This window comes from Pongo pygmaeus, chromosome 5, assembly GCF_028885625.2.
Source record: "Pongo pygmaeus isolate AG05252 chromosome 5, NHGRI_mPonPyg2-v2.0_pri, whole genome shotgun sequence".
NCBI lineage: Eukaryota > Metazoa > Chordata > Mammalia > Primates > Hominidae > Pongo > Pongo pygmaeus.
The window spans coordinates 127,934,238-127,959,314 of record NC_072378.2 but is presented as its reverse complement, the minus strand read 5'-3'; the positions used below and the strand labels follow the sequence as shown (position 1 = coordinate 127,959,314).

Genomic DNA, 25,077 nt, shown 5'->3' with positions numbered 1-25,077 from the left:
TAGTTAATGAGAGATTTCTTCTCAAATATCACTTGAAATTTCTTCACTTAAATGTACTTTCTGAAGTGAAAAAGTACAGGCAGTGGAAAGTAGCAGTGTTTATATAAGCAGAGAGGGAGGTTGCTTTTTTTAGTCAGGAGAGGATTGATTTTTTTGCAAAGTAAAAAGTAAAGTACATTATCTAGGATACTTCAGGTTGCTTTAAATATGAGTGATGTTTAGTCCCTGGCTAAGAGAGGTCCTTTGTAGCTCTCTAAGGAAAAACAAGCCCATTTGCCCTTGGGGAGAAGGGGCACAAATAAATACAATCATGAGCTAGGAATCTCAATAAATTGAAAAAGTATGATTTTATTCAACAGCATGGCCTTAGGTATGAGATGAAAGAGATTTGAAGAGCTCTTTCCAATTTTTTTGTGGACATCTTGGTTAACTTTTTTTGGTAATATTTATTTGTTCCTTTCTTTGTTTGTGAGACAAATATTCAGTACATTATAATTGCATCATTACCTTTAGCAGGAACAATAAAAACAACATGCAAAATACAAGCCAAGAATAACATAAAAATAATTTAATAGTCATTTCAAATTAGCAGACAGGATTGTAATGATTCATTTCTAATAACAAGTTAAATGGAAATTATGTAGAATAAACAGAACCTTATTTTTGAAGTACAACTACAGTGTGGTCACAGAGGCCTGATGCATGGCAGTTCAAATTTATCTACGTTCCTCTCCATTCTTTGCAAACATTTTAATTTTCTCATTTTCCTCTGGACCCAACCTTCATGTTGAAGACTTGACATCACAGAAGCAGGACCTGACAGAGGATTTTATTTCTCCAGTTGTTGTCAGGCCACATTCTCATGCCTAGGGTAATAGGGGCCACTGTGTTTACACACTTAGTTCTCAATTCTCACTTTCTCTAACATAACAATTCTCAGATTTATAACTTCCATAGATAGTTGACCAATGTAATTTGATTCAGAGCTATATGGGATACTGTATGAATACAGTTCTGCATGATTTCAGTAATGAGTTTATTTAAAAGCACAGGGTTTGAAATATGTGGTTTTTTTGGATAAAACCAGGTAAAATGTAACTGCATTTTATCTACCAATATATAATTATAAGCAGTACTGTTAGGAGTGATGATATACACAAACTTGCTTATGCATGTGAGTGTGACTATACAGTGGCCATTGATAACTGGCTAAAGAAAAAGTCATAAAAATTAAGTCATGTTTTATTCATGAATTTTCCTATTTATTTAATATGTAGTTATTTAATGCCTACTATATTTAAAACCCTGAGATAAGAGCTCAAGACAGTGAACAGGGCATGCATAGTTTTTACTTTCAGGGAGTTTTATTTTAGCCAGGGAGATAGACATTAAACATGAAAACAGCTATTATTTGATTGTAATTATAAAAATTGCATTATAGTAGAAGTACAAGGTGCACAAAGACTAAAAAATAGGGCACTGGCTAAGGTTTATACAGTGAGTGACACTTGCAGGAACCCAAGACTTCTTAATATTAAGGGGGATATTTTACTAAGAATGTCCTAGGCAAACAGAATAGCCAAGCCTTCAGACAGAAAGGAAGAGTGATGAGATTGTGGACCTGAAAGGACATTAGAATTAGAGTCCAGAGTGCTTACTAAGGCATGCAAGCTTCTGCCTCTCTACACCTCATCTCATTTCATAAATCTCTACCTCCCCGCTGGAGTCATAAACACACAGGTGGTAGATCAAGCCACATGATTGCTGAAATTATCTAGGAATGGAAAAAAGAAAACTGGGAGAATAACAGAACCTTGAGACCTCTTGACACGCAATGTTTGGGTAAAGAAGGACACTCCAGCAAAGGAGACTAAGAATAAGCACTCAGAGTGGAAGGAGGAACATCAGAAGCCAAAAGAAGGAGGTGACCAGACATGTCAGATGCTGCTGAGAGGTAAAACAAGTTGAAGTCTGGCAGGTTATTGGCCAGATTGAAGTTTCTGAGCAGAAATGGATGCTGGATAGAGAAGAAAGGAAAAAGAGCAAGGGGGTGATGGATATAGAGAAAGTAGAGGGATCAGTGGATCTCAGATCCCAGTGAGGTCCACGAATAGCCTTGGCAGAAACTGTGGAAAAAGCAGTCTTGGAGAAGGAGATTTGGCTGGAGTGGAAAGAATAAACTTGAGGATAGGAGACGAAGAGAAAGAGGAACATACTTAATACTGGAGGTGGAAATATTTCAGCTGATGATAGACTTCAGATGTGATCTTGGGACTGAAAGCATGAGGTAGAAAAAATGAGAAGTTCATTTGTAGTAAGGAGATCCAGGGATGAATAAGATAGAATGTTTATGTAGCTATGGATATTGTCCAAGATCATGGCGATGCTGAGGCTAGAAAAGACAACAGTCCAGGTGTCAAAGCCTTTTTATGAAAAATGCATGGATAGTAGTAGATAGATGATACCAACAAGAAGGGAGACGGCACACAGCTAGACGACGGGAATATCAAAGTAGCAGACAAGTTTTGCAAGGAGGTAAGGTTGCAACAGACAACACTCAGGGAAGGGGATCCTCCACTTAAGGGTAACAGGGATGAGAAAGAATAAGCAGCCAGTATCATTCACAGAAGAAGAGGTGTCTTCAAAGAAGAATGAGATTTTAGTCAGGGTAAGAAGGTAGAGACAATATTCAGAAAAGAAGTTGAACATGTAGTGAAGTTTGCAAACCATAAAGCAAAGTTATCAAGGCATGGTGGAAGAATTTGAGAGATAAGAAAGGGGAGAGGGAAGAGAAAGAATTGAGGGTTAGTGGAGGGCAGTTGGGCAATTAAGAATGAAACACTGTAGGAATTTTATTGTAGCAGAAAAGAGATGCCAGGGTATAATGTGCAGACCCAGGGAACTAGAAGGAGGGGCTAAGTAAACAAGGAAGAGGGAGTGTGGCAGGGTCAGTAACTTAAGAGACACCTACCTCCCTTTACGTTAGGACCTGGGAAAAGCAGCCTGGCTATAATATGTAATGTAAAAGAGAAACTGGAAAATGTGACAGGGCTTACTTAAGAAGAGACTCCACTGTGGGAACTGTTTCCAGGAAAATGAGGCTCTTAATTACTGAAACACTAATATGTTTATAAAATGCCCAGTGTGCCAGAGGTTTGCACCAGGAAGCACAGAACCTTTACAATACAGAACCTATTCTGATGAAGGGGCTATTTTCTCTCTCAGGCTTTCACAACATTCCTTTTATGAGTAAATAAACTCAGCATTTCTTTTATTTTCAGTCTGGAATATATTAGAATATATACAACTTGCATGAATTCTTAACTTTCCCTCAATGTTTTAATATTTTCAATTGAATTTGGTATAAACAAACATGAAGCTTATTCCTTCTTTAATCTATTGCATTGCTCAGTTCTGAGAAACTATGATTTAATACTCATGTCATAACTTGAAATAATAATATGCTTTTCAAAGGTATGTAATTCAGAATCAGGAAAGTAGTTGGATGCTGAAATCTGCTTCTTTCCAAAAACTACATGATAATAGAGGCCTGACAATAAATTTTAAAAATTACAGTGATAGTCTTCTATTTTTGTGGGCTGTGGAGGAGCTAAAAATAAACAAGCAGGGTGGTTTAGTTCTAGTTAATACCAACATCCAAACTGATCTTCAGAGCTGTCTTTTGTAGTATTGCTAGGATCCCTTCCTTGGTCATTAGAAAAGGAATTTGAGAAATATCTACAAATGACTTACCATACTCTATTTTAATTATCTGCATAAGCCATGTAAGAAATTGTGTTTGAATAATTTGGAGTCTGAGAGAATGTCATGTTATATTTGTATTCTCACACCACATCCATTATCTGGGATACTATAGATAGATGGTGGTTGAATGTACCAGTTATCTGTCAGCATACAATGCTGCATAACCACCAGAAAAACATAATGGCATAAAACCAAAATCACATTCATTTAGCTCATGAAGCTGTGGAATTCAGCTGACTTGAGCTGGTCTCAGATGACCTACACTGGTTTCACCCAAACGTCTGGGGCTCCTCTGGCTGTTGGTTGCTTCAGCTTGGACAGCTGGGGTGACCTAACTCTGCCCATCTCATGTTCAATCTGCAGCCAGCTAGCCTAGGCATAGCCTCATGGCATAGTGGAAGTTAAGGAATGAGCAAAAACAATTGTGCAAGCCTCTTTCAAGCCTCTGTGTCAATATCCTATTGAGCCAGAAGAAGCCACATTGATAGTCCAAAAGTCAGAGTAGGAGGGCACTGCAAAATTCTATAGAAAGGACATGGATACAGAGAGGGGTGAAGAGTGAGGGCTATCCGTACATCCAGTCCACCACATTAAAAATCTTAAGAAATCAATCATGAGGAACACTGTCCAAAGTTCAGGATTCATATCATAAGGCTCAGCACTGTTCATTTTGTTAACTCAAGTGAATTATTTAATCATTCTAAAGCCTAATTTCCTTATTGGCCTTTCTCAAGCTTTAAAAGCGGTTGATTTTATAAAATCAAGCTTTTAATGAATTTCATGCAATATACGGTCTACAGGAGAAATTTTACAGGAAAGTTGTCCATTATACTATCCTTTAGTGAGCCAACATGGCTAGTCTGAATGGCCATAATTGATTAGCTAATATTGATACTGAGAATCTTCACATATTCTGTAATCTTATTTCAAATTGACAAACTTCTAGTCTGGACTTGGGTATGAATTAATTAAGTGCTGGAAGTTTAATTTCCAATTGAAGTCTTCACTTTTTGTTCCCATCTGATGATTCTTTTGAAGCATACAGTGTGTCAGTATAATGTCAAATGCTGTGACATCTCTTACATGTGAGATGAGTTATAGGGACCATTGATGCTGTGCCTTAATAATTCATTGTTATGATGAATTATTACTCTGAAATTGACTAAAGGAGCTTTGTCAAATTCGCATAATGCTGATAAAAAATGTGGTTTAATTTATAGTAGATGTTATGATTTGTTTTATAGAAAGAGTACAGATGATACAGAAATGAAATCTGCTTTTGATTATATAATATGTAATTATGTAATATATAATGAAGTGCTGGATTAGTTAACTATAAGAATAAAAACTAAGTAAAAATGTTCTAAAAGAAAAAATATTTTATAAGCTTCACAAGAAGAAATTAATATACACAAATGGTCTTTGGAGATGGTTTTCTATGCCTAAAATGACTTCTTATTCTAGTTACTTAGATTGCTTCAAAAATTGTACACCTCAGTTTCCAAAATATATTGATGAACATATAATTTGTAGCTTGCTTTGACATGTCAAATGTTCTGTTTCAGACATACAGAAATGAATTGCCATGTGATAAATCTTTCATATCTCTGCGAAGCATTTATTTTGGACTGATAATTTACTTGTGAAATCAATCACTCTGACCTGTGTCATTTCAGCGTCATCACGTAGACATAACCAAGAAACTTCACCCAAATCAAGCTGGCCTGGATTCAAAAGTACTGGTTGGTAGTCAGAATGATTTGGTGGATGAAGAGAAAGAAAGGAGCAACCGTGGGGCCACAGCAGTAGCAGGTACTGATGTGACTATAGGTCAGTTAAACCACGGTGGTTTAACTGTCCACATGGCAAAGGTGCAATGGACAGATACTTACTATTATTTTATTTGGAACATATGACTCAGCCCAAGTGATCACCCTGCTCTGCCAATCACATTGAAATGAAGTTTTATGTGAAGCATGATATTGAACACTCACAATAATAATAGTAGTGTTTATTGTTTTCCATTATTAGATTTTTCACCTCATTTATGGTTTTCATGGCAATGAAATATTTCAAGATTGCTTGTATTGTTGTGATAATGATATTTTGATATTTTTGCTAGAACAATGAACAAGAAGAATTACTGTCTTGAAAAGAGGTTAAAATAATTGAGATGTTTTAAATTTAAAGAAGTGTCAGATAAGTCACTGAATGCAAGCTTGAATTATGATGGTTTAGTTTATAGAGATTGTGATCTGATATTTTTCATCTCTACTGAGTGCAAAACAAAAGCAAACGGACTTGTGGAGGAGTTGATAGCATTCAATTAAGCTACCCAGACTAACTTCCATATGGCAGAAATTTGGGATGAGCTAGCAAGGGAAATAAGAAGTTTGTTTCTTGCCAATATTTTAGACACACCAAACCCCCTCAATTTCTATTACACTTTATCTTTGAAACTTCACATTTAGTTCATATGAAAATTGAAACTGTAATTATTCTTAAGCATACGGTTTGCTCCTTTCTCCTCCTTATTTGGTTTTGTAGCTAGCACGCTTTCTTCTCCAAGGACATATAAAAGTCAAAATACTAGATAAAGTCTCTGAAGTGTTTCTGCTCCAAACCCTGTCTGCACAATCTGGATTCTTTCATGTAGTTAGCTTACTGGCTTCTGACACTCCTATAAAAACGTCCCATAGAGCTTTTCTTATTACCTTTTCATTGACTCTCTCCAAGTGAGAAAAATGAAATTCTGTAAAGGGCTTTGAAAACCATGCATATTGCAATTCCTCCAAATTTCTAATACTAATCAAGTATGACTACAAAAGAAACAACCACTGCAGTGAAAATTGCTGCAGTGCGTTGAGTCTCAAGCCATTATTAATTCATTGGAACTTGTTGTGTTTTTTCTTTCTTTAAGATTGTGAATTCTAAAAAGTACCAGATAACACAATTCCTGAGATCAAAGTTTTTGTTTCAATCAGAGGGAAACGTTATCTAATCTCCTCTTGTATGTGAATCTTTCCGGGATGGTACAGCAGTAGTCCCAGCTTTGTGCCTTGAGTGAGTAGTACAGCGCATGTTACAGACCAGAGCAGCACCTGCTTTGAACATATTACTTGTAAGTGATGATTTTAGGGACAAAGATGACCTGGAATTAAAGCAGTGGTTCTAGGCAAGTGAGACCCCCTAACTTCATTCAAGAGAGTAAAATGGAATCTCCTTTCCTAGATCAATTTGATTTTAACATGCATTTATTTAGAAATTACCCAGTATGAACATCTTGGCAATATTTTTATTTGCTTTCCCATTTGTAAATGCAATAATTACAGTCTTTCTTCCTTATGGATTATAATTGTGTGATAATTCTATATATAAAAATACAAAAGTAGAGTAGAGCAAAATATAATTTTTCAAACTTTATTTTCATCTTATATAATATAGTATATGTTCTTCATTTTCAAAAAAAAGACTCATTGGAGCCATAGTTAACATTTACCATACTTCATATGGATAGCTCATGGAATATGTAGTAGCCTTCTTTGAGTTCAGGATGGGTAGAGTAGGCCTTTTCTGAGCTTTCTCCTCTTTCTAATGCTTAGACATAAGTCAGTCATTTCCTAAATTATCTTTGACGGGAGTAACAGTTGCAGAGACTTTGTGGCATATCACCGACTTAAAAAAAAAGCCTAATTAAGATAGGGGTGCTGCTTTGCTTTTCTAATGTTGCTCTTTCAGGATACCCAGACCTAATTCTTTCAGTTACATGGGGTGGAACCTTTTCAAATAATGTATCTAATAATTGTACTAAGGTAATTAGTTACCTTGGTATTCAATGTCAACAACTGAAATTTTGCTGTAAATGACTGAACACGAATTGTGTAATAAGACTCTATTCCAGCCAAGAGTACAGTAAACCCTCACTCAAGATCAGTGCTGTCAGCCACTGATGTCTTCACTAAGAAACTGATGAAAACATTTTACCAGATTCTAGATGACCTTCTTCTGTGGGTCCTTGATTCACTCTTGTTGCTTAGTGATGCCCATGCCTTATTTTAAGAACATTATTATTAATTCTACATGTTATTTTATCCATAAATTACTAAAAAAAATGTTCTCTGAAAGTAGGATGATTAAGTGATAGAATGATAAAGTGCAGACCTTCAGAGGCTGAACTGAGATTTCTGGGTTTACATTTTGGTTCCCCGATTAGGTAGCTATGTACCATGAGCAATTTGTTATTTAAGACTATTCCTTTATTTGTAAAATTGAGTTACTAGTAGTGCTATACCATGGGCTTTTTTTTTTTGAAGATTATATTAGATCAAATAGGTAAAAGTTAGTATAGTACATAGTAAACTACAATGAAGTCAGGCTGTAATAATTAACTACTGAATCTTTATGAATTGATTGCTAAGGAAAACTTTGTTTTCCTACAATATGCTCTGTAAATTGCTGGCTGTGGCCACTTGATGTTATGGATCTTTCAGTCTCTGAGTTTCTGTCTGCATTTTTTGCCTTTGAGAGCAGTATGCTCTTGGAAATGTTATAGCCATTGTGAATGCTGTGAACATGGAGGGGATGAGAAACCCTCTTTGATAATGTCACTGATTCCTCAGAGTAAAGGAAACACTCCGATTGTGTAGAGACATGGATGCCCTTACACTCTCTAATGGACTCTTTCCCCATCTTACCTCAGCAGCAATAGCTAAGGAGGAGCATAGGGCGTCAATGTTTATTCAGCTTAAGGTCTATTTTTAGTAATAACATGTGTTAAGTGGAAATGTTTTCATTGAACTATTTGTTGCATCCAGTTCCCTGGGTTGATTTACATGTGGAAAGTTGATTGGGAAGTGCTCTCAGGAACAGCGCTTGAGGCAGAGTCCCAGAAGCAGGTCTGGGCAGAAGGAAAAATTGAATCATGATACAGTCACAACAAAGACCTCAACTGATCCCGTAGAGAGCACTGGAGCTGGCGTGGTTCTTTAGGGTTGTCCTGAATTAGGGGGTGGGGAACAGACCTTTATACCCCCTGCATCAAACAATCATTGGATGCAGCTGTCCCTGAGAAGGGTCTGTGGTTATGGGCAATGTGGCTTTTTTTCAGCCAAGGGCACAGACATTTGGTACAAGAGGATGATTATTTAGTTCTGAGGAGGATCTGATTATTATGTGGGTCACTCACTAATTGCTGCCATTGCTTCCGGTTATCTTCCTGGCTAAACAGGGGGCCATTTTCCTTTTTCTTCCTTATGTCTCTCTAGAAACTCAAATCATTGCCAGGAAGGATGACCTTTTAAGTATGCTTGTTCTTGTCCTACATAAACATAAATGTTTTCTTTTTTTTCTTTCATTTATTTATTTATTTATTATTATTATACTTTAGGTATATCTCCCAATGCTATCCCTCCCCCCTCCCCCCACCCCACAACAGTCCCCAGAGTGTGATGTTCCCCTTCCTGTGTCCATGTGTTCTCATTGTTCCATTCCCACCTATGAGTGAGAATATGCGGTGTTTGGTTTTTTGTTCTTGCAATAGTTTACCGAGAATGATGATTTCCAATTTCATCCATGTCCCTACAAAGGACATGAACTCATCATTTTTTATGGCTGCATAGTATTCCATGGTGTATATGTGCCACATTTTCTTAATCCAGTCTATCATTGTTGGACATTTGGGTTGGTTCCAAGGCTTTGCTATTGTGAATAATACCGCAATAAACATACGTGTGCATGTGTCTTTATAGCAGCATGATTTACAGTCCTTTGGGTATATACCCAGTAATGGGATGGCTGGGTCAAATGGTATTTCTAGTTCTAGATCCCTGAGGAATTGCCACACTGACTTCCACAAAGGTTGAACTAGTTTACAGTCCCACCAACAGTGTAAAAGTGTTCCTATTTCTCCACATCCTCTCCAGCACCTGTTGTTTCCTGACATTTTAATGATTGCCATTCTAACTGGTGTGAGATGGTATCTCATTGTGGTTTTGATTTGCATTTCTCTGATGGCCACTGATGGTGAGCATTTTTTCATGTTTTTTGGCTGCATAAATGTCTTCTTTTGAGAAGTGTCTGTTCATGTCCTTCGCCCACTTTTTGATGGGGTTCCTTGTTTTTTTCTTGTAAATTTGTTGGAGTTCATTGTAGATTCTGGATATTAGCCCTTTGTCAGATGAGTAGGTTGCAAAAATTTTCTCCCATTCTGTAGGTTGCCTGTTCACTCTGATGGTAGTTTCTTTTGCTGTGCAGAAGCTCTTTAGTTTAATTAGATCCCATTTGTCAATTCTGGCTTTTGTTGCCATTGCTTTTGGTGTTTTAGACATGAAGTCCTTGCCCATGCCTATGTCCTGAATGGTAATGCCTAGGTTTTCTTCTAGGGTTTTTATGGTTTTAGGTCTAACGTTTAAGTCTTTAATCCATCTTGAATTGATTTTTGTATAAGATGTAAGGAAGGGATCCAGTTTCAGCTTTCTACATATGGCTAGCCAGTTTTCCCAGCACCATTTATTAAATAGGGAATCCTTTCCCCATTTCTTGTTTTTCTCAGGTTTGTCAAAGATCAGATAGTTGTAGATATGCAGTGTTATTTCTGAGGGCTCTGTTCTGTTCCATTGATCTATATCTCTGTTTTGGTACCAGTACCATGCTGTTTTGGTTACTGTAGCCTTGTAGTATTGTTTGAAGTCAGGTAGTTTGATGCCTCCAGCTTTGTTCTTTTGGCTTAGGATTGACTTGGCGATGTGGGCTCTTTTTTGGTTCCATATGAACTTTAAAGTAGTTTTTTCCAATTCTGTGAAGAAAGTCATTGGTAGCTTGATGGGGATGGCATTGAATCTGTAAATTACCTTGGGCAGTATGGCCATTTTCACGATATTGATTCTTCCTACCCATGAGCATGGAATGTTCTTCCATTTGTTTGTATCCTCTTTTATTTCATTGAGCAGTGGTTTGTAGTTCTCCTTGAAGAGGTCCTTCACGTCCCTTGTAAGTTGGATTCCTAGGTATTTTATTCTCTTTGAAGCAATTGTGAATGAGAGTTCACTCATGATTTGGCTCTCTGTTTGTCTGTTGTTGGTGTATAAGAATGCTTGTGATTTTTGTACATTGATTTTGTATCCTGAGACTTTGCTGAAGTTGCTTATCAGCTTAAGGAGATTTTGGGCTGAGACAATGGGGTTTTCTAGATATACCATCATGTCGTCTGCAAACAGGGACAATTTGACTTCCTCTTTTCCTAATTGAATACCCATTATTTCCTTCTCCTGCCTAATTGCCCTGGCCAGAATTTCCAACACTATGTTGAATGGGAGTGGTGAGAGAGGGCATCTGTGTCTTGTGCCAGTTTTCAAAGGGAATGCTTCCAGTTTTTGCCCATTCAGTATGATATTGGCTGTGGGTTTGTCATAGATAGCTCTTATTATTTTGGGATATGTCCCATCAATACCTGATTTATTGAGAGTTTTTAGCATGAAGAGTTGTTGAATTTTGTCAAAGGCCTTTTCTGCATCTATTGAGATAATCATGTGGTTTTTGTCTTTGGTTCTGTTTATATGCTGGATTACATTTATTGATTTGCGTATATTGAACCAGCCTTGCATCCCAGGGATGAAGCCCACTTGATCATGGTGGATAAGCTTTTTGATGTGCTGCTGGATTCAGTTTGCCAGTATTTTATTGAGGATTTTTGCATCGATGTTCATCAGGGATATTGGTCTAAAATTCTCTTTTTTTGTTGTGTCTCTGCCAGGCTTTGGTATGAGGATGATGCTGGCCCCATAAAATGAGTTAGGGAGGATTCCCTCCTTTTCTATTGATTGGAATAGTTTCAGAAGGAATGGTACTAATTCCTCCTTGTACCTCTGGTAGAATTCGGCTGTGAATCCATTTGGTCCTGGACTCTTTTTGATTGGTAAGCTATTGATTATTGCCACAATTTCAGCTCCTGTTATTGGTCTATTCAGAGATTCAACTTCTTCCTGGTTTAGTCTTGGGAGAGTGTATGTGTCGAGGAATTTATCCATTTCTTCTAGATTTTCTAGTTTATTTGCGTAGAGGTGTTTGTAATATTCTCTGATGGTAGTTTGTATTTCTGTGAGATCGGTGGTGATATCCCCTTTATCATTTTTTATTGCATCTATTTGATTCTTCTCACTTTTTTTCTTTATTAGTCTTGCTAGCAGTCTATCAATTTTGTTGATCCTTTCAAAAAACCAGCTCCTGGATTCATTAATTTTTTGAAGGGTTTTTTGTGTCTCTATTTCCTTCAGTTCTGCTCTGAACTTAGTTATTTCTTGCCTTCTGCTAGCTTTTGAATGTTTGCTCTTGTTTTTCTACTTCTTTTAATTGTGAAGTTCGGGTGTCAATTTTGGATCTTTCCTGCTTTCTCTTGTGGGCATTTAGTGCTATAAATTTCCCTCTACACACTGCTTTGAATGCATCTCAGAGATTCTGGTATGTTGTGTCTTGGTTCTCGTTGGTTTCAAAGAACATCTTTATTTCTGCCTTCATTTCATTATGTACTCATTAGTCATTCAGGAGCAGGTTGTTCAGTTCCCATGTAGTTGAGCGGTTTTGAGTGAGATTCTTAATCCTGAGTTCTAGCTTGATTGCACTGTATTCTGAGAGATAGTTTGTTATAATTTCTGTTCTATTACATTTGCTGAGGAGAGCTTTACTTCCAAGTATGTGGTCAATTTTGGAATAGGTGTGATGTGGTGCTGAAAAAAATGTATATTCTGTTGATTTGGGGTGGAGAGTTCTGTAGATGTCTATGAGGTCCGCTTGGTGCAGAGCTGAGTTCAATTCCTGGGTATCCTTGTTGACTTTCTGTCTCGTTGATCTGTCTAATGTTGACAGTGGGGTGTTAAAGTCTCCCATTATTAATGTGTGGGAGTCTAAGTCTCTGTGTAGGTCACTCAGGACTTGCTTTATGAATCTGGGTGCTCCTGTATTGGGTGCATGTATATTTAGGATAGTTAGCTCTTCTTGTTGAATTGATCCTTTTACCACTATGTAATGGCCTTCTTTGTCTCTTTTGATCTTTTTTTCATTTAAAGTCTATTTTATCAGAGATTAGGATTGCAACCCCTGCCTTTTTTTGCTTTCCATTTTCTTGGTAGATCTTCCTCCATCCCTTTATTTCGAGCCTATGTGTGTCTCTGCATGTGAGGTGGGTTTCCTGAATACAGCACACTGATGGGTCTTGACTCTTTATCCAATTTGCCAGTCTGTGTTTTTTGATTGGAGCATTTAGTCCATTTACATTTAAAGTTAATATTGTTATGTGTGAATTTGATCCTGTCATTATGATGTTAGCTGGTTATTTTGCTTGTTAGTTGATGCAGTTTCTTCCTAGTCTCGATGGTCTTTACATTTTGGCATGATTTTGCAGCGGCTGGTACCGGTTGTGCCTTTCCATGTTTAGTGCTTCCTTCAGGAGCTCTTTTAGGGCAGGCCTGGTGGTGACAAAATCTCTCAGCATTTGCTTGTCTGTAAAGTATTTTATTTCTCCTTCACTTATGAAGCTTAGTTTGGCTGGATATGAAATTCTGTGTTGAAAATTCTTTTCTTTAAGAATGTTGAATATTGGCCCCCACTCTCTTCTGGCTTGTAGAGTTTCTGCCGAGAGATCTGCTGTTAGTCTGATGGGCTTCCCTTTGAGGGTAACCCGACCTTCCTCTCTGGCTGCCCTTAACATTTTTTCCTTCATTTCAACTTTGGTGAATCTGACAATTATGTGTCTTGGAGTTGCTCTTCTCGAGGAGTATCTTTGTGGTGTTCGCTGTATTTCCTGAATCTGAATGTTGGCCTGCCTTGCTAGATTGGGGAAGTTCTCCTGGATAATATCCTGCAGAGTGTTTTCTAACTTGGTTCCATTCTCCCCGTCACTTTCAGGTACACCAATCAGACGTAGATTTGGTCTTTTCACATAGTCCCATATTTCTTGGAGGCTTTGCTCGTTTCTTTTTATTCTTTTTTCTCTAAACTTCCCTTCTCGCTTCATTTCATTCATTTCATCTTCCGTCGCTGATACCCTTTCTTCCAGTTGATCGCATCGGCTCCTGAGGCTTCTGCATTCTTCACGTAGTTCTCGAGCCTTGGTTTTCAGCTCCATCAGCTCCTTTAAGCACTTCTCTGTATTCGTTATTCTAGTTATACATTCTTCTAAATTTTTTTCAAAGTTTTCAACTTCTTTGCCTTTGGTTTGAATATCCTCCCGTAGCTCGGAGTAATTTGATCGTCTGAAGCCTTCTTCTCTCAGCTCGTCAAAGTCATTCTCCGTCCAGCTTTGTTCCATTGCTGGTGAGGAACTGCGTTCCTTTGGAGGAGGAGAGGCACTCTGCTTTTTAGAGTTTCCAGTTTTCCTGCTCTGTTTTTTCCCCATCTTTGTGGTTTTATCTACTTTTGGTCTTTAATGATGGTGACGTACAGATGGGTTTTTGGTGTGGATGTCCTTTCTGTTTGTTTTCCTTCTAACAGACAGGACCCTCAGCTGCAGGTCTGTGTGAGGTGTCAGTCTGCCCCTGCTCGGGGGTGCCTCCCAGTTAGGCTGCTCGGGGGTCAGGGGTCAGGGACCCACTTGAGGAGGCAGTCTGCCCGTTCTCAGATCTCCAGCTGCGTGCTGGGAGAACCACAGCTCTCCTCAAAGCTGTCAGACAGGGACATTTAAGTCTGCAGAGGTTACTGCTGTCTTTTTGTTTGTCTGTGCCCTGCCCCCAGAGGTGGAGCCTACAGAGGCAGGCAGGCCTCCTTGAGCTGCGGTGGGCTCCACCCAGTTCGAGCTTCCCGGCTGCTTTGTTTACCTAAGCAAGCCTGGGCAATGGCGGGCGGCCCTCCCCCAGCCTCGCTGCCGCCTTGCAGTTTGATCTCAGACTGCTGTGCTAGCAATCAGCCAGACTCCGTGGGCATAGGACCCTCTGAGCCAGGTGCGGGATATAATCTGCTGGTGCCCCGTTTTTTAAGCCCATCGAAAAAGCGCAGTATTCGGGTGGTAGTGACCCGATTTTCCAGGTGCCGTCTGTCACCCCTTTCTTTGACCAGGAAAGGGAACTCTCTGACCCCTTGTGCTTCCCGAGTGAAGCAATGCCTCGCCCCTCTTCGACTCGCACAGGTGCGTGCACCCACTGACCTGAGCCCACTGTCTGGCACTCCCTAGTGAGATGAACCCGGTACCTCAGATGGAAATGCAGAAATCACCCGTCTTCTGCATCGCTCACGCTCAACATGTTTTCTAATGAGCGAATGTTGTACTCTCCTGATTCATATTTACTAATGTAATTTTCTTCCTATTGTAGCTTTGACTGTGTTCTTCGAATTTTCCCTACAACTTTACACTAAATCTGTGTCACTGCTTGTCCTTCATAAATTAGACTAGTCAAGTAGTAAGACAAACCCTGGGCTAGAAAATAAAACCCAAGGCACTCCAAGTTTGAGTCCCAGTTCTGGCACAACCTGGATGCATAGCCTTTCAGAAGCCATTTCATTTCTCTGAGCTTGACTTTCGCCATCAAAATAGTGGGTATACCAGATAATCTGTATGCCCTGTCAGTTCTGAAAGCCTGTGATCCTGTGGCTTACTCTGAGTTAGAGCATTGAGACTGTTGGACTCAAATGGTCTTATTTCTAAGTGAGACTCACATACAGGTGATTCACCCCGTCTAAGATCCTACTTAGTTTGGGAATTTAAACAGGTCAGAAAAAAAACAAACTTCCTGGGAAAGCTCTCCTCTTAGGCCAAGATGGAAGCTAGAGAATAAAGAATGATTCTGTAGCTTTAGTTTAATCTAAATGTTTAGTGTAAACTTCAGATACTATTTGTATCATGGAAAATAAAACATAAATAGTTTCCTATCAGGACAATTTTGAGGATTAGACAAGTCAGAGGTTCTATAATAAAGACCTTAATTGAAAGGCTGATTATATGGGATCAAGAGGTAGGTAGTTTGGATCATAAAACACATTGTTGTTTCTTAATTTTAATGAAGAAACATCTCAATAATTCAATGTTATTCTAAGTGCAAAAATTACTTTTATTCCAAAGTCTAGAAAACCTGTTATTTAAAATATTGTATAATTTTTAACCGATGATTTAAAAATCTGTCCTTTCATCTTTATATTTAACATCAATGCAGATTTCTTATAATATAAACAAAATAACGATACTAGTAGAATTTATTTTACACTTCTAGATAAGGCTATTTTAGTTTGGAAATACTGACACGCTAAAGAAAAATGTTATAAGATTGCTCTTCATTTTATAGCAACCTATCTCCCTCTTCTCAGAAGATTTAAATGTTTAAGAATGTGCTGCAAGGAGAATCCACAGTCATTTCATTCTTTGAACAATTTTGAAATATCATTTCCTATTAGGAAGTTATGTGAGCACTGACAACCTGGCCCCTCTTCTTCCCTAGAGATTAATTTATTTCCTGCAGTGCTTGCTCTTCATGGAAATCTTACTCGTAAGCCTTCACGAATGGGAGATCTCATCAGCAGAATGCTAATTATAAAAGCAAAGCCGTGTACCATATTGAGAGGGAAAAACAGTTCTCTAGGCAAAGCAACCTTTTTCTTTTCTTTTTACTCTGCTCTCTGCTCCATCTATGGTTGAACAGAAATATTAACCCCTGGGAAACTATTCCACGAGGTGCTGGGGGATGGTAGAAAGTGCAAGTTTTGCAATGAGACAGACCCAAGACTAAGCTCTAATTCAAAGAATGTCACATTTGTTTGTGATTTTGTTTTCTTATCTTTAAAATTAGAATAAAAATACTTATCTTACACGAAAGTTCTTGTGCTTTAAAATATCGCTTAATGTGTATGTTAAAAATACATATTCTTGGGATCTATTCTCTAGAGCAGAGCTGGAAAACCATCATGGCCTATGGGTAAAATATTAATAGGTCCCATTGCCTGATTTTTTTATGGCTGGGGAGCCAGGAATATTTGATTTTTCATTTTCAAATGTTAAAGAATATTTAAAAATAACATTTTTGACGTGTAAAAATTTTATAAAATTCAAATTTTAATGTCTATGAATAAAGTTTTATTGGAACACATCTACACTTATTTAAACATTGTCTATGACTGCTTTAGTGCTCTATCAGCACGGTCAAGTAATGGTAACAGATATTTATTGTCTGGCCCTTTAGAGAAAAAGTATGATTCAGGTATACCACGGGGATGTGTTTCAATGTATCTCAGGTGAGTCTGCTGTAAGGGTTCTATGGATCACACTTTGAAAAATAATGCACTAGAAGAACTGTGAACAACTTTTCACTTCTTTTCACTTATCACACCCCCTCTACCAGAAAGTCTGATTGGCTTTATCTTCAAAGAGCATCTAGAATATGCCCATTTTTTTTTTCCATGGCTACTACTACCAACCAAATCTAAGCTATCTGCTGCTATCAACCACTGTCTCTCATCCGGATTCTTGCACTTGCTTTCTAACTAGTCTATTTGCTCCTACACGTGGCCCATAGTGTCCATTCCCAACACAACAGCCAGAGTAAGTGTATAATAATCTTAAGTCAGATTGTGTACCTCCTCTCCTCAGTATCCTCCAGTGGCCTCTCTACTTCTCCTTTCTCACTACTCTGGATATGTTGGCCTCATAACTCTTTCTCAAAAACCCTAGGAGAGCTCCATCCTCAAGGCTGGCGCAGACTATTTTATCTAAATGGCATAATCTTTCCCCAGAGATCCATGTGGCTTTCAGATTCACTTCCTTTAGGTCTTTATTCAATGGTTACCTTCTTAGTGATCACCTTGTTTTAAGACTATAACCCTCCTGTCTGGCACTATCTGCCTCCTTTGTGCTCTCTAACATATTTTGCAGTGTCCTTTTTATTTTGATTATTGGTCACCTACTCCACAGAAGGTCACTACAAAGGCAGGGATTTTTATCAGTTTGCTCTATCCTTAGGTTATAGGAAAGTGTCTGGCTCATAAGAGGTTCACAGTAAGTATTTCTTGAATACAAAAACGAACCCCAGACTCCTATCTTGTGCTTGACAGATTATGTGTGGATTCTATCAAACATTTTCTATATGCAAAAACAGTTGCTGGAGTACAAATAGAAGACTCATCTCTGAAACATGATGCAATACTCAATCACTTCAAATGAGAGGGGAAATAAAGCAGCTATTAACTTGTATTATTTGTTTGTTCAGTCTCAGCCAACAATTTGATGACAAAAGATACAAAGGAAAGGGAAGTTAATGGTGGGTACAAATATGAAAACATGAATGAAAATCCAGTTGAAACTGTTCAGAAGAGACTCCAAGAAACCACAATCAAGTTGCATCCTACGAGAGGTAGATGGTTCATGGCAGGTTTGAGTGTTCACCATCACATTGAGTAATTTCAGGGGACCGGCACTCAAAGTTTCCCAAAAGAAAAGTGAAAAGGGAATAGCTTTCCTTCAAATTAACACTTTAGGAAACATCAGGTTTATAAGAGAATGTAAATTACTTTTAGACATACTTCAGCTTGATTCCTCCAAAATATGAGGAAATTGCAATTTTCTTTCACTTTAACCTTCTTATTCTAATAATTACCCATGTAATTTTACGCTTATAACTTCATTTTGTAAGTTATTATTAAAAAGATATAATTCTGACCATTGAAGGACACTTCTTTAGCCTGTATTTTTGAGAAAGAAAAGCAAAATGAAACTCCATTCTATGTCTACTCTTCTATGAATGAAATAGTTTACTTGATCTCCAAGGAAACTTGTCTACATGATTCCAAATACCTCAGTTAGTCTGATCAACTGAGTAATTGGTTCAGTGAATATCCAATTCAACATGAGAATCATCACCTGTTTATTAAACTTGTGACATTTCCAAAAGGAATAGGTGAATACCAAAAAGATAAAGACTTTAAATCAATTTGGATTTTAAAACCTAAATTATTGTCAGAAAAAACAGTTCTTGCACATTTTGAGATTTCTTGAAAGGTAGTATGCAAGAAACACAGTTTTTATTCAATGTGGAATCTCCTGCTCTGTCAACTAGAGCTTGCCACCAGAGCATAGATGTAATTTAGAGGACCACTGCACTGGGTGAAGATTGGGTTAGATCAGGCAGGGTGAGCTGATGTATAAGGTCTCTTCTAAAACTAAGATTGTTTAAATCCCAGTTTTTATTTGGAAATAATCTAATGATTTTAATTACCTCAACTCCCATTTTTCTGCTTAACTGCATACTATCTTAAATCAGCTTATTGACAAGGGAGAATTAGACTAATAACTGTCAAGATGACAGACTGAACTTTCAAACTGCATGCTTATAATAGTTTTATGTGACTCTGAGATGGCAATGGCAAGTCATATTTCTGTAGCACTTTACATTTTACAAAGTAATTGCAAGCTCATTATTTCATTTGATATTTCCTCAACTCTCTATGATTCAGTTATTATAATGAAAACTTATCCACTGATAAGGAAATGGAATTCAGAGATTCCTCAAAATACACAGCCAGTTAAGTTGTAGACTCAGGAATAAGACTTAGGTCTTCAGATTCCAATTCTCTGTACTACAATTCATTTATTTCATTTTCCTTCATCCCATCCCCCTGCTCCCCAAGAAAAGCAGCACTGTAAGGAAGAAATATTGCTGTTATTCCTTTTTATAGATAAAGTCACAAAGATAGTAAATGATAGAAGTGGGAATTAAATCTGGGCATACTGCCTTAAAATCTTGTGTTCTTATATCTAAAATGTATATTCTACAGTGTGTGGTTTTATTACTGTTTGTCATATAAGAAAGATCTAAAAAGCTAAAGGCAGCCATTGAGGACAGTGGATCATGAGGAGAGGAAAGGAAATCTAGGAGAGTATGCAGTCCAGGTTCTCTTCACCATCAACCCACTGACCACTCCAGCTCCCAGTCCCAGTTAACACTGATGGAAATGTTGACAGAGGAAAGTAAATTCAGATGATTAGGGGAATTAACACGGTATGTGGAGAAATCTCTCTTCTTTCTCGTTTGACATTACTTTTCTTCTTTCTCAATTAGTCTGTGACCTCCTCAGGAGCCACAAAACTGCATATTTTGTTTCCGTGTTTCACACACATCATGAAAATCGCTGAGATAGTGAGGTAATTTTAGTCTTTTTACATTTATTGACATATTCTATCTTTGCAACTATTCCATTCAATAGGAATTATTCTCCTCCTTCTCCTTCTCCTTTAAAAAAAATGAGAAAATGAGGTTTATAAAGGTTAGTAACCTAAAGTAAATTACTTTAGGTTATACAGCTAGTGCGACAGAAAAATAATTCAAAGAAGAAAAGAAGAGAGGAAGCAGGAAGAAAAAAAAGAAAGTGAGGGAAAGTGAGAGAGGGGAAGAAGGGAAGGAAAACAAATGGAAGGAAGGAGGAAGGAAGGAAGGAAGGAAGGGATGAAGGAAGGAAGGAAGGAAAGAAAGAAGGGAGGGAGAGAGGGAAGGAGGGAGGAAGGCAGGCAGTTATAGGCTATTGAGTGCTCAGAAGGAAGACCAACAGAGACTTTGTCTCCAGGTCCTGGCAGTTAGCACTCAACTAATCTCTAGTACAATAGAGGCAGGGGAGGGTTAGAGAGATTTCTGGTTTGTGTTCCTCTTGACCACTTGTAGTGCTTACTTTTAGGGCTTCTTTTAATTACCCATCCATCGCGCTCCATAAAGCCATAGTAGAAAGGAATAAAGTGTCTTGCCTGAAGATAGGCACAATTCTTATTCATAGCGTAGCTTGCTTTATTTGAGAGTCTGACATGATGTTGTATTAATGCCAGGTCTGGGTATATGTTAACTAGGAGCTTTAGATAGTACAGCTTATGCTGGAGACTTGTTGATATTTCTTCAGTTTAACAATTATTAGGTATCTTTTTCCTCCTCTGTAGTTCTTAGAACTCCAACAGGCTTGCATTCTGTTCAATAGGCATAGTGCCACAGCCAAAGACTGTTGAGTCTGGAAACAGACATTTTTAGACACAATCAGCTTCATCTTACTAGCTGTGATTGCTGGGAAGGTCTCAACTTCATTGAGGCCTCAGTTTTCTACCTTACATTACCCATATGATAGAGTTGTTATAAGGATGGACTGAAACGCAAAGAAAAGCATTTTGCCCCTGGAAAAACACTTTATACATGTAAGCTATTATCTCCTACCTCATACAAGTATCTACCTTGTTTCTGAAGAGTGAAGAGCTTACTTCCCTCTGTTGCTTTTTTTTTTCTTTATTTTGTTGGCTTTTTCTGCTTTGCTTCCAACCGTTTCTCAAAAACCATATGCATGTGAGTGTCAACAGTATTTGAAAGCAGGCAGTTTCCTTTCTGGTTATTGTCAATACTTATTTCTGATAAACCCTTCTTTTTTTATTTATAGAAACATTCAAAAATGAAAAACATCAGAAATAACAAGATGTGACAGAAGCCACTTAGGCAGCAAACATAAATGTTGCAGTGAAAAAAGAAGCTAGCCTTCTAGCTGAGAAACAAGTATTCCCCAATGGACTCCAGAAGAAACTTGACTCATCGCTGCAAAGGAGAGAACAACCTTAAAACTTTTAACAGATAAAACTTACAGAAACCTATGATATAGAATTCATATAGTCTATTCTGTTGTGTCTAAATCTGTAGGTATTGTTTCGTTGTTCTTCAGGACGTATTTATTTAACTTGCAGATTTTTTCAGGTTCTTCTTTCTACTACCAACAACTAAGTAATTGAGAAATAATTCTGTATTTCAGTTTCTGAGTAAAACCAGTCTGAAATAGGATAAAAGCCCACCAAATATTTTCTTTTTTTTCCAGAATTTGTTTTGCCATTTTTTAGTGCTATCATCATTCCTAACAAGACTAACTTACAGAAAAATAATTATATCTGAGTGATTTAAAATGTCCAGGTTTCTTATCCAAATCCCTTGGAACTATGGAAAGGAGTTTGACTTCACATTCACAGTATATTTACAAAATACACTGTGTCATAAATATGTTTGAATTCCAACAGCCAAAGCCATTGAGAGTCATAGGAGTTTTCCATAACCTTCTCTTCTATGACCCAACAACAAGTTCATGACGGAAATTTCACCAGATTTCTGAGACAATGCCTTAATATTCTGTGTACTATATACCAGATAATTCTTTAGATGAATGTTTCTTAGGATTGTAGGAAAATTATCTAGTTAATCATAATATTTGATGGAAAGAAAAAGACAATAAAATTGTAATGAGATATAATAAATTTGGCTGACAATAAACCAAAGTGATTCTTAATTAGTATACATTAGAATGATGCTCTTACAGTTGCACCATCTATAAAAATTACTTTAAGGGCTCTCACATTTTGATAATTTATCTTATTCTGTATTAAGTATACAGGAACAATATTATTTTTCCTCTAACAAAATGAAGAGACAGGCTATCTGGTTAATGTTACATAGGAATTTAATAGTAATGCTTGAACTTCATCCATAGATCATACTCTGTACAAAATCTATTAGCTAACATCCTATCTCATAATTATTTTATGTTATGTGGAGAAATTTGTTGATTTTGTACCAAAGTGTTTCTGAAGACAATAAATTGTGAGTCAACTTTCGAACAAAAAAAATTACAGTTAGAGTTTTTTTAATGTTTATATTCTGATTAAGCTTACTTTACCTTACATTTTTTCTAAATAACAATGAATCCTGATTTCTAATGTCCTAAAAATTGCTTAGTGGTTTGATTGTGGTAATATCATTTCTTATCTACAATGTCAAATTTTATGGGACAGTTTTTCTTTTATTTATTTTGCTGTTTGTGCAGATAAGAACAGAAAGTTTTCTAAGACCCACATTTGGTTATTGAAGGCCACAGCTAATCTTAACCTAACAACCTTGGCAAACTGCACCATAGGTGTTTTTAGACTTATATAATTTGTTATTTTTCAAATAATAGTGAATAATTAATGTTTTTGTTTGGAATTTGAGAACAATTAAATTTGTACTTTTAGTAAGTACCATTCTTTGATTAGAAAATTAAGAGAATGCATATCTTACTTTGGTTGTAAATTATCAAGGGCTTTCTAATAGAAATCATATATAACATTTCTAAATATAAGTCCTTTCACATAATGCGTTTCCAGTTGTCTTGATATTGAAAAGTGTAATAAACTTCATGCTCACCTGTTGGAGATCTGTGAAGGTTGAAAATAAACTTCCTAATTTTTATTTGTATGTGTTCTCTTCTATTTTTAACTCTAGAATAACTATCTTCCTGTAACGATTAAGTTAAAATGTTCTTTAACTAAAATTGAAATAAATTGTTCACCAAGGAGGGGGCTGCTTGTACTAAAAAAGCCATGAGGAGAGAGATTGTCCTCCCTGCCCTCTCCATCCCCTATGGACTTACAGTGCTGAGCTCAATCTTAATGACCAAATTTCACAGCATGGCCAAGCTGCATAGATAGGTGCCAAAACTACCAATTATTAATACTGGCCTCTTCCTAATTGAATCAGTCAAGCAGTTTTGGAAAAGGCTGTCAGAAAGGAGTGAGAAATGGAAAGAGGAAAATGTGATTGTTGAGATGGGCTAGCTCAACTCTTAACATCCAGGATTTTAATATAAAAACTGTTTAAGATTAGAGTCAACAGGTAATGAGACTTTTAGGTGTTTAACCAATGGTTCTTGGTTCAAGTTGCCTCTAAAAGGAAGATAACGTGTAAAACGCCGGGGAGAGTCAGAATTAGGCTCTAATTATAACCTCGGTAGGCTGGAATACTAAAAATGAAATCCAATAGAATAAAAATATTCTTTTGACTTTACCATGAAAATATTTCCACAATTGTAACACTTCTGCCTGCTTCTACTTCTACTGCTGTGGTCCAAGCTTCAGTCATCTCTGTTGGATTATTGCAAAAACCCTGTAACAATTCCTCCTGTTCCCGCCTTTGCTACCTGTCAATCTATTCTGATTGTGAGAAGCAGAATGATCTCATTAAAATATGTGCTATTATTACACACCACAGTCATGTCCTACCTCATTCAGAGTAAAAACCAAATATTCCTAAAATGCTCTATAAAGGTGTGCACAATATATTCCCGTTCTCTCTCTGTACTCTTCCTATTCATTTTGCTCAAGTCATGCTGACCTTCCCATTTGATATGGTTTGGCTGTGTCCCCATCTAAATCTTGTCTTGAATTGTGGTTCCCATAATCCCCACGTGTCATGGGAGGGACCTGGTGGGAGGTAATTGAGTCATGGGGGCAGTTTCCCCCATGCTGTTCTCGAGATAGTGAGTGAGTTCTCATGAGATCTAATGGCTTTTGTAAAGGCTTTTTCCACTTTTGCTTGGCACTTCTTGCTGCCACCATGTGAAGAAGGACGTGTTTGCTTCCCCTTCTGCCATGATTATAAATTTTCTGAGGCCTCCCCAGCCATGCTGAACTGTGAGTCAATTAAACCTATTTCCTTTATAAATTACCCAGTCTTGGGTATATCTTTATTAGCAGTGTAAGAATGGACGAATACACCATTATTCATCAACCGTGCCAGGGCTATTCCTACCCTGAGGCCTTTGCATTTGCTGTTCTCCCTGCTTGGAACACTTTTTGCTCTCCTCTCCACACAGGTCACTCCCTTACTTCCTTCAGGCTTTATCCACATATTACCTTCTCAATGTGGCCTGCTCTGGCCACCCTATCTCAAACTGTAACCTCAACTCTTATTGGTCTTTTTATCTCCTTCCCTGCCTTAATTTTCTCCATAATAGTTTATTCTATCTAACAAGTTATGTCTTTTACATGTCCTGTTTCTTTTCTGTCTCCTTTACACTAGACTGTAAATCCCCTAAAGGCAAGATTTCTTATTGGTTTCTGCACTACACCCAGACACTTAGAATAGTGTCTGGCATATATCTGGCACTCAATATATGTTTGCTGAATGAACTGATTAAAGTTAGGAATATGAGAACTCAGGCCAGACTGCCCAGGTCTGAATACTCACTCCCTGTTTACTGGGTTGCCTCGGATAAATTTGTCAGCCTCCTTCTGCTTCAAATTCCTACATATATGTAAAATAGGGACTAAAATAGACTCTACATTGGAGAGTTGTTGTGATAATTTGATGAATGTGTATATGTAAAGTGCTTGGAGCTTTGTCTGGCAAAAAGTAAGTCCTCAATACATTTATGTGTTATTATTTTATAATATATATATGTTCTAAATTATATATAAAATATTACATCAAGGCTTTTTAGTTTTGGAGTCTTGCATCTTTTCTTCTTTGAGTTTTCTTTCTTTCCCACTTCCACTCTTATGTGCCATGACAAATACTCATCTAG

General features: G+C 37.3%; 1 protein-coding gene across 1 annotated transcript in view; it reads left to right on the top strand.

Annotated features, from left to right (window-relative positions):
- Positions 1-22,970, top strand: part of THEMIS (thymocyte selection associated) — a 211,352-nt gene extending 188,382 nt beyond the window's left edge. The window contains exons 5-6 of the mRNA XM_063665703.1: positions 5,442-5,577; positions 21,139-22,970. Coding sequence (XP_063521773.1) covers positions 5,442-5,577; positions 21,139-21,170 — 168 coding nt within the window. The 3' untranslated portion in view covers positions 21,171-22,970. The remainder of the gene's footprint in view (positions 1-5,441; positions 5,578-21,138) is intronic.
- Positions 22,971-25,077: the final 2,107 nt, after the last annotated feature.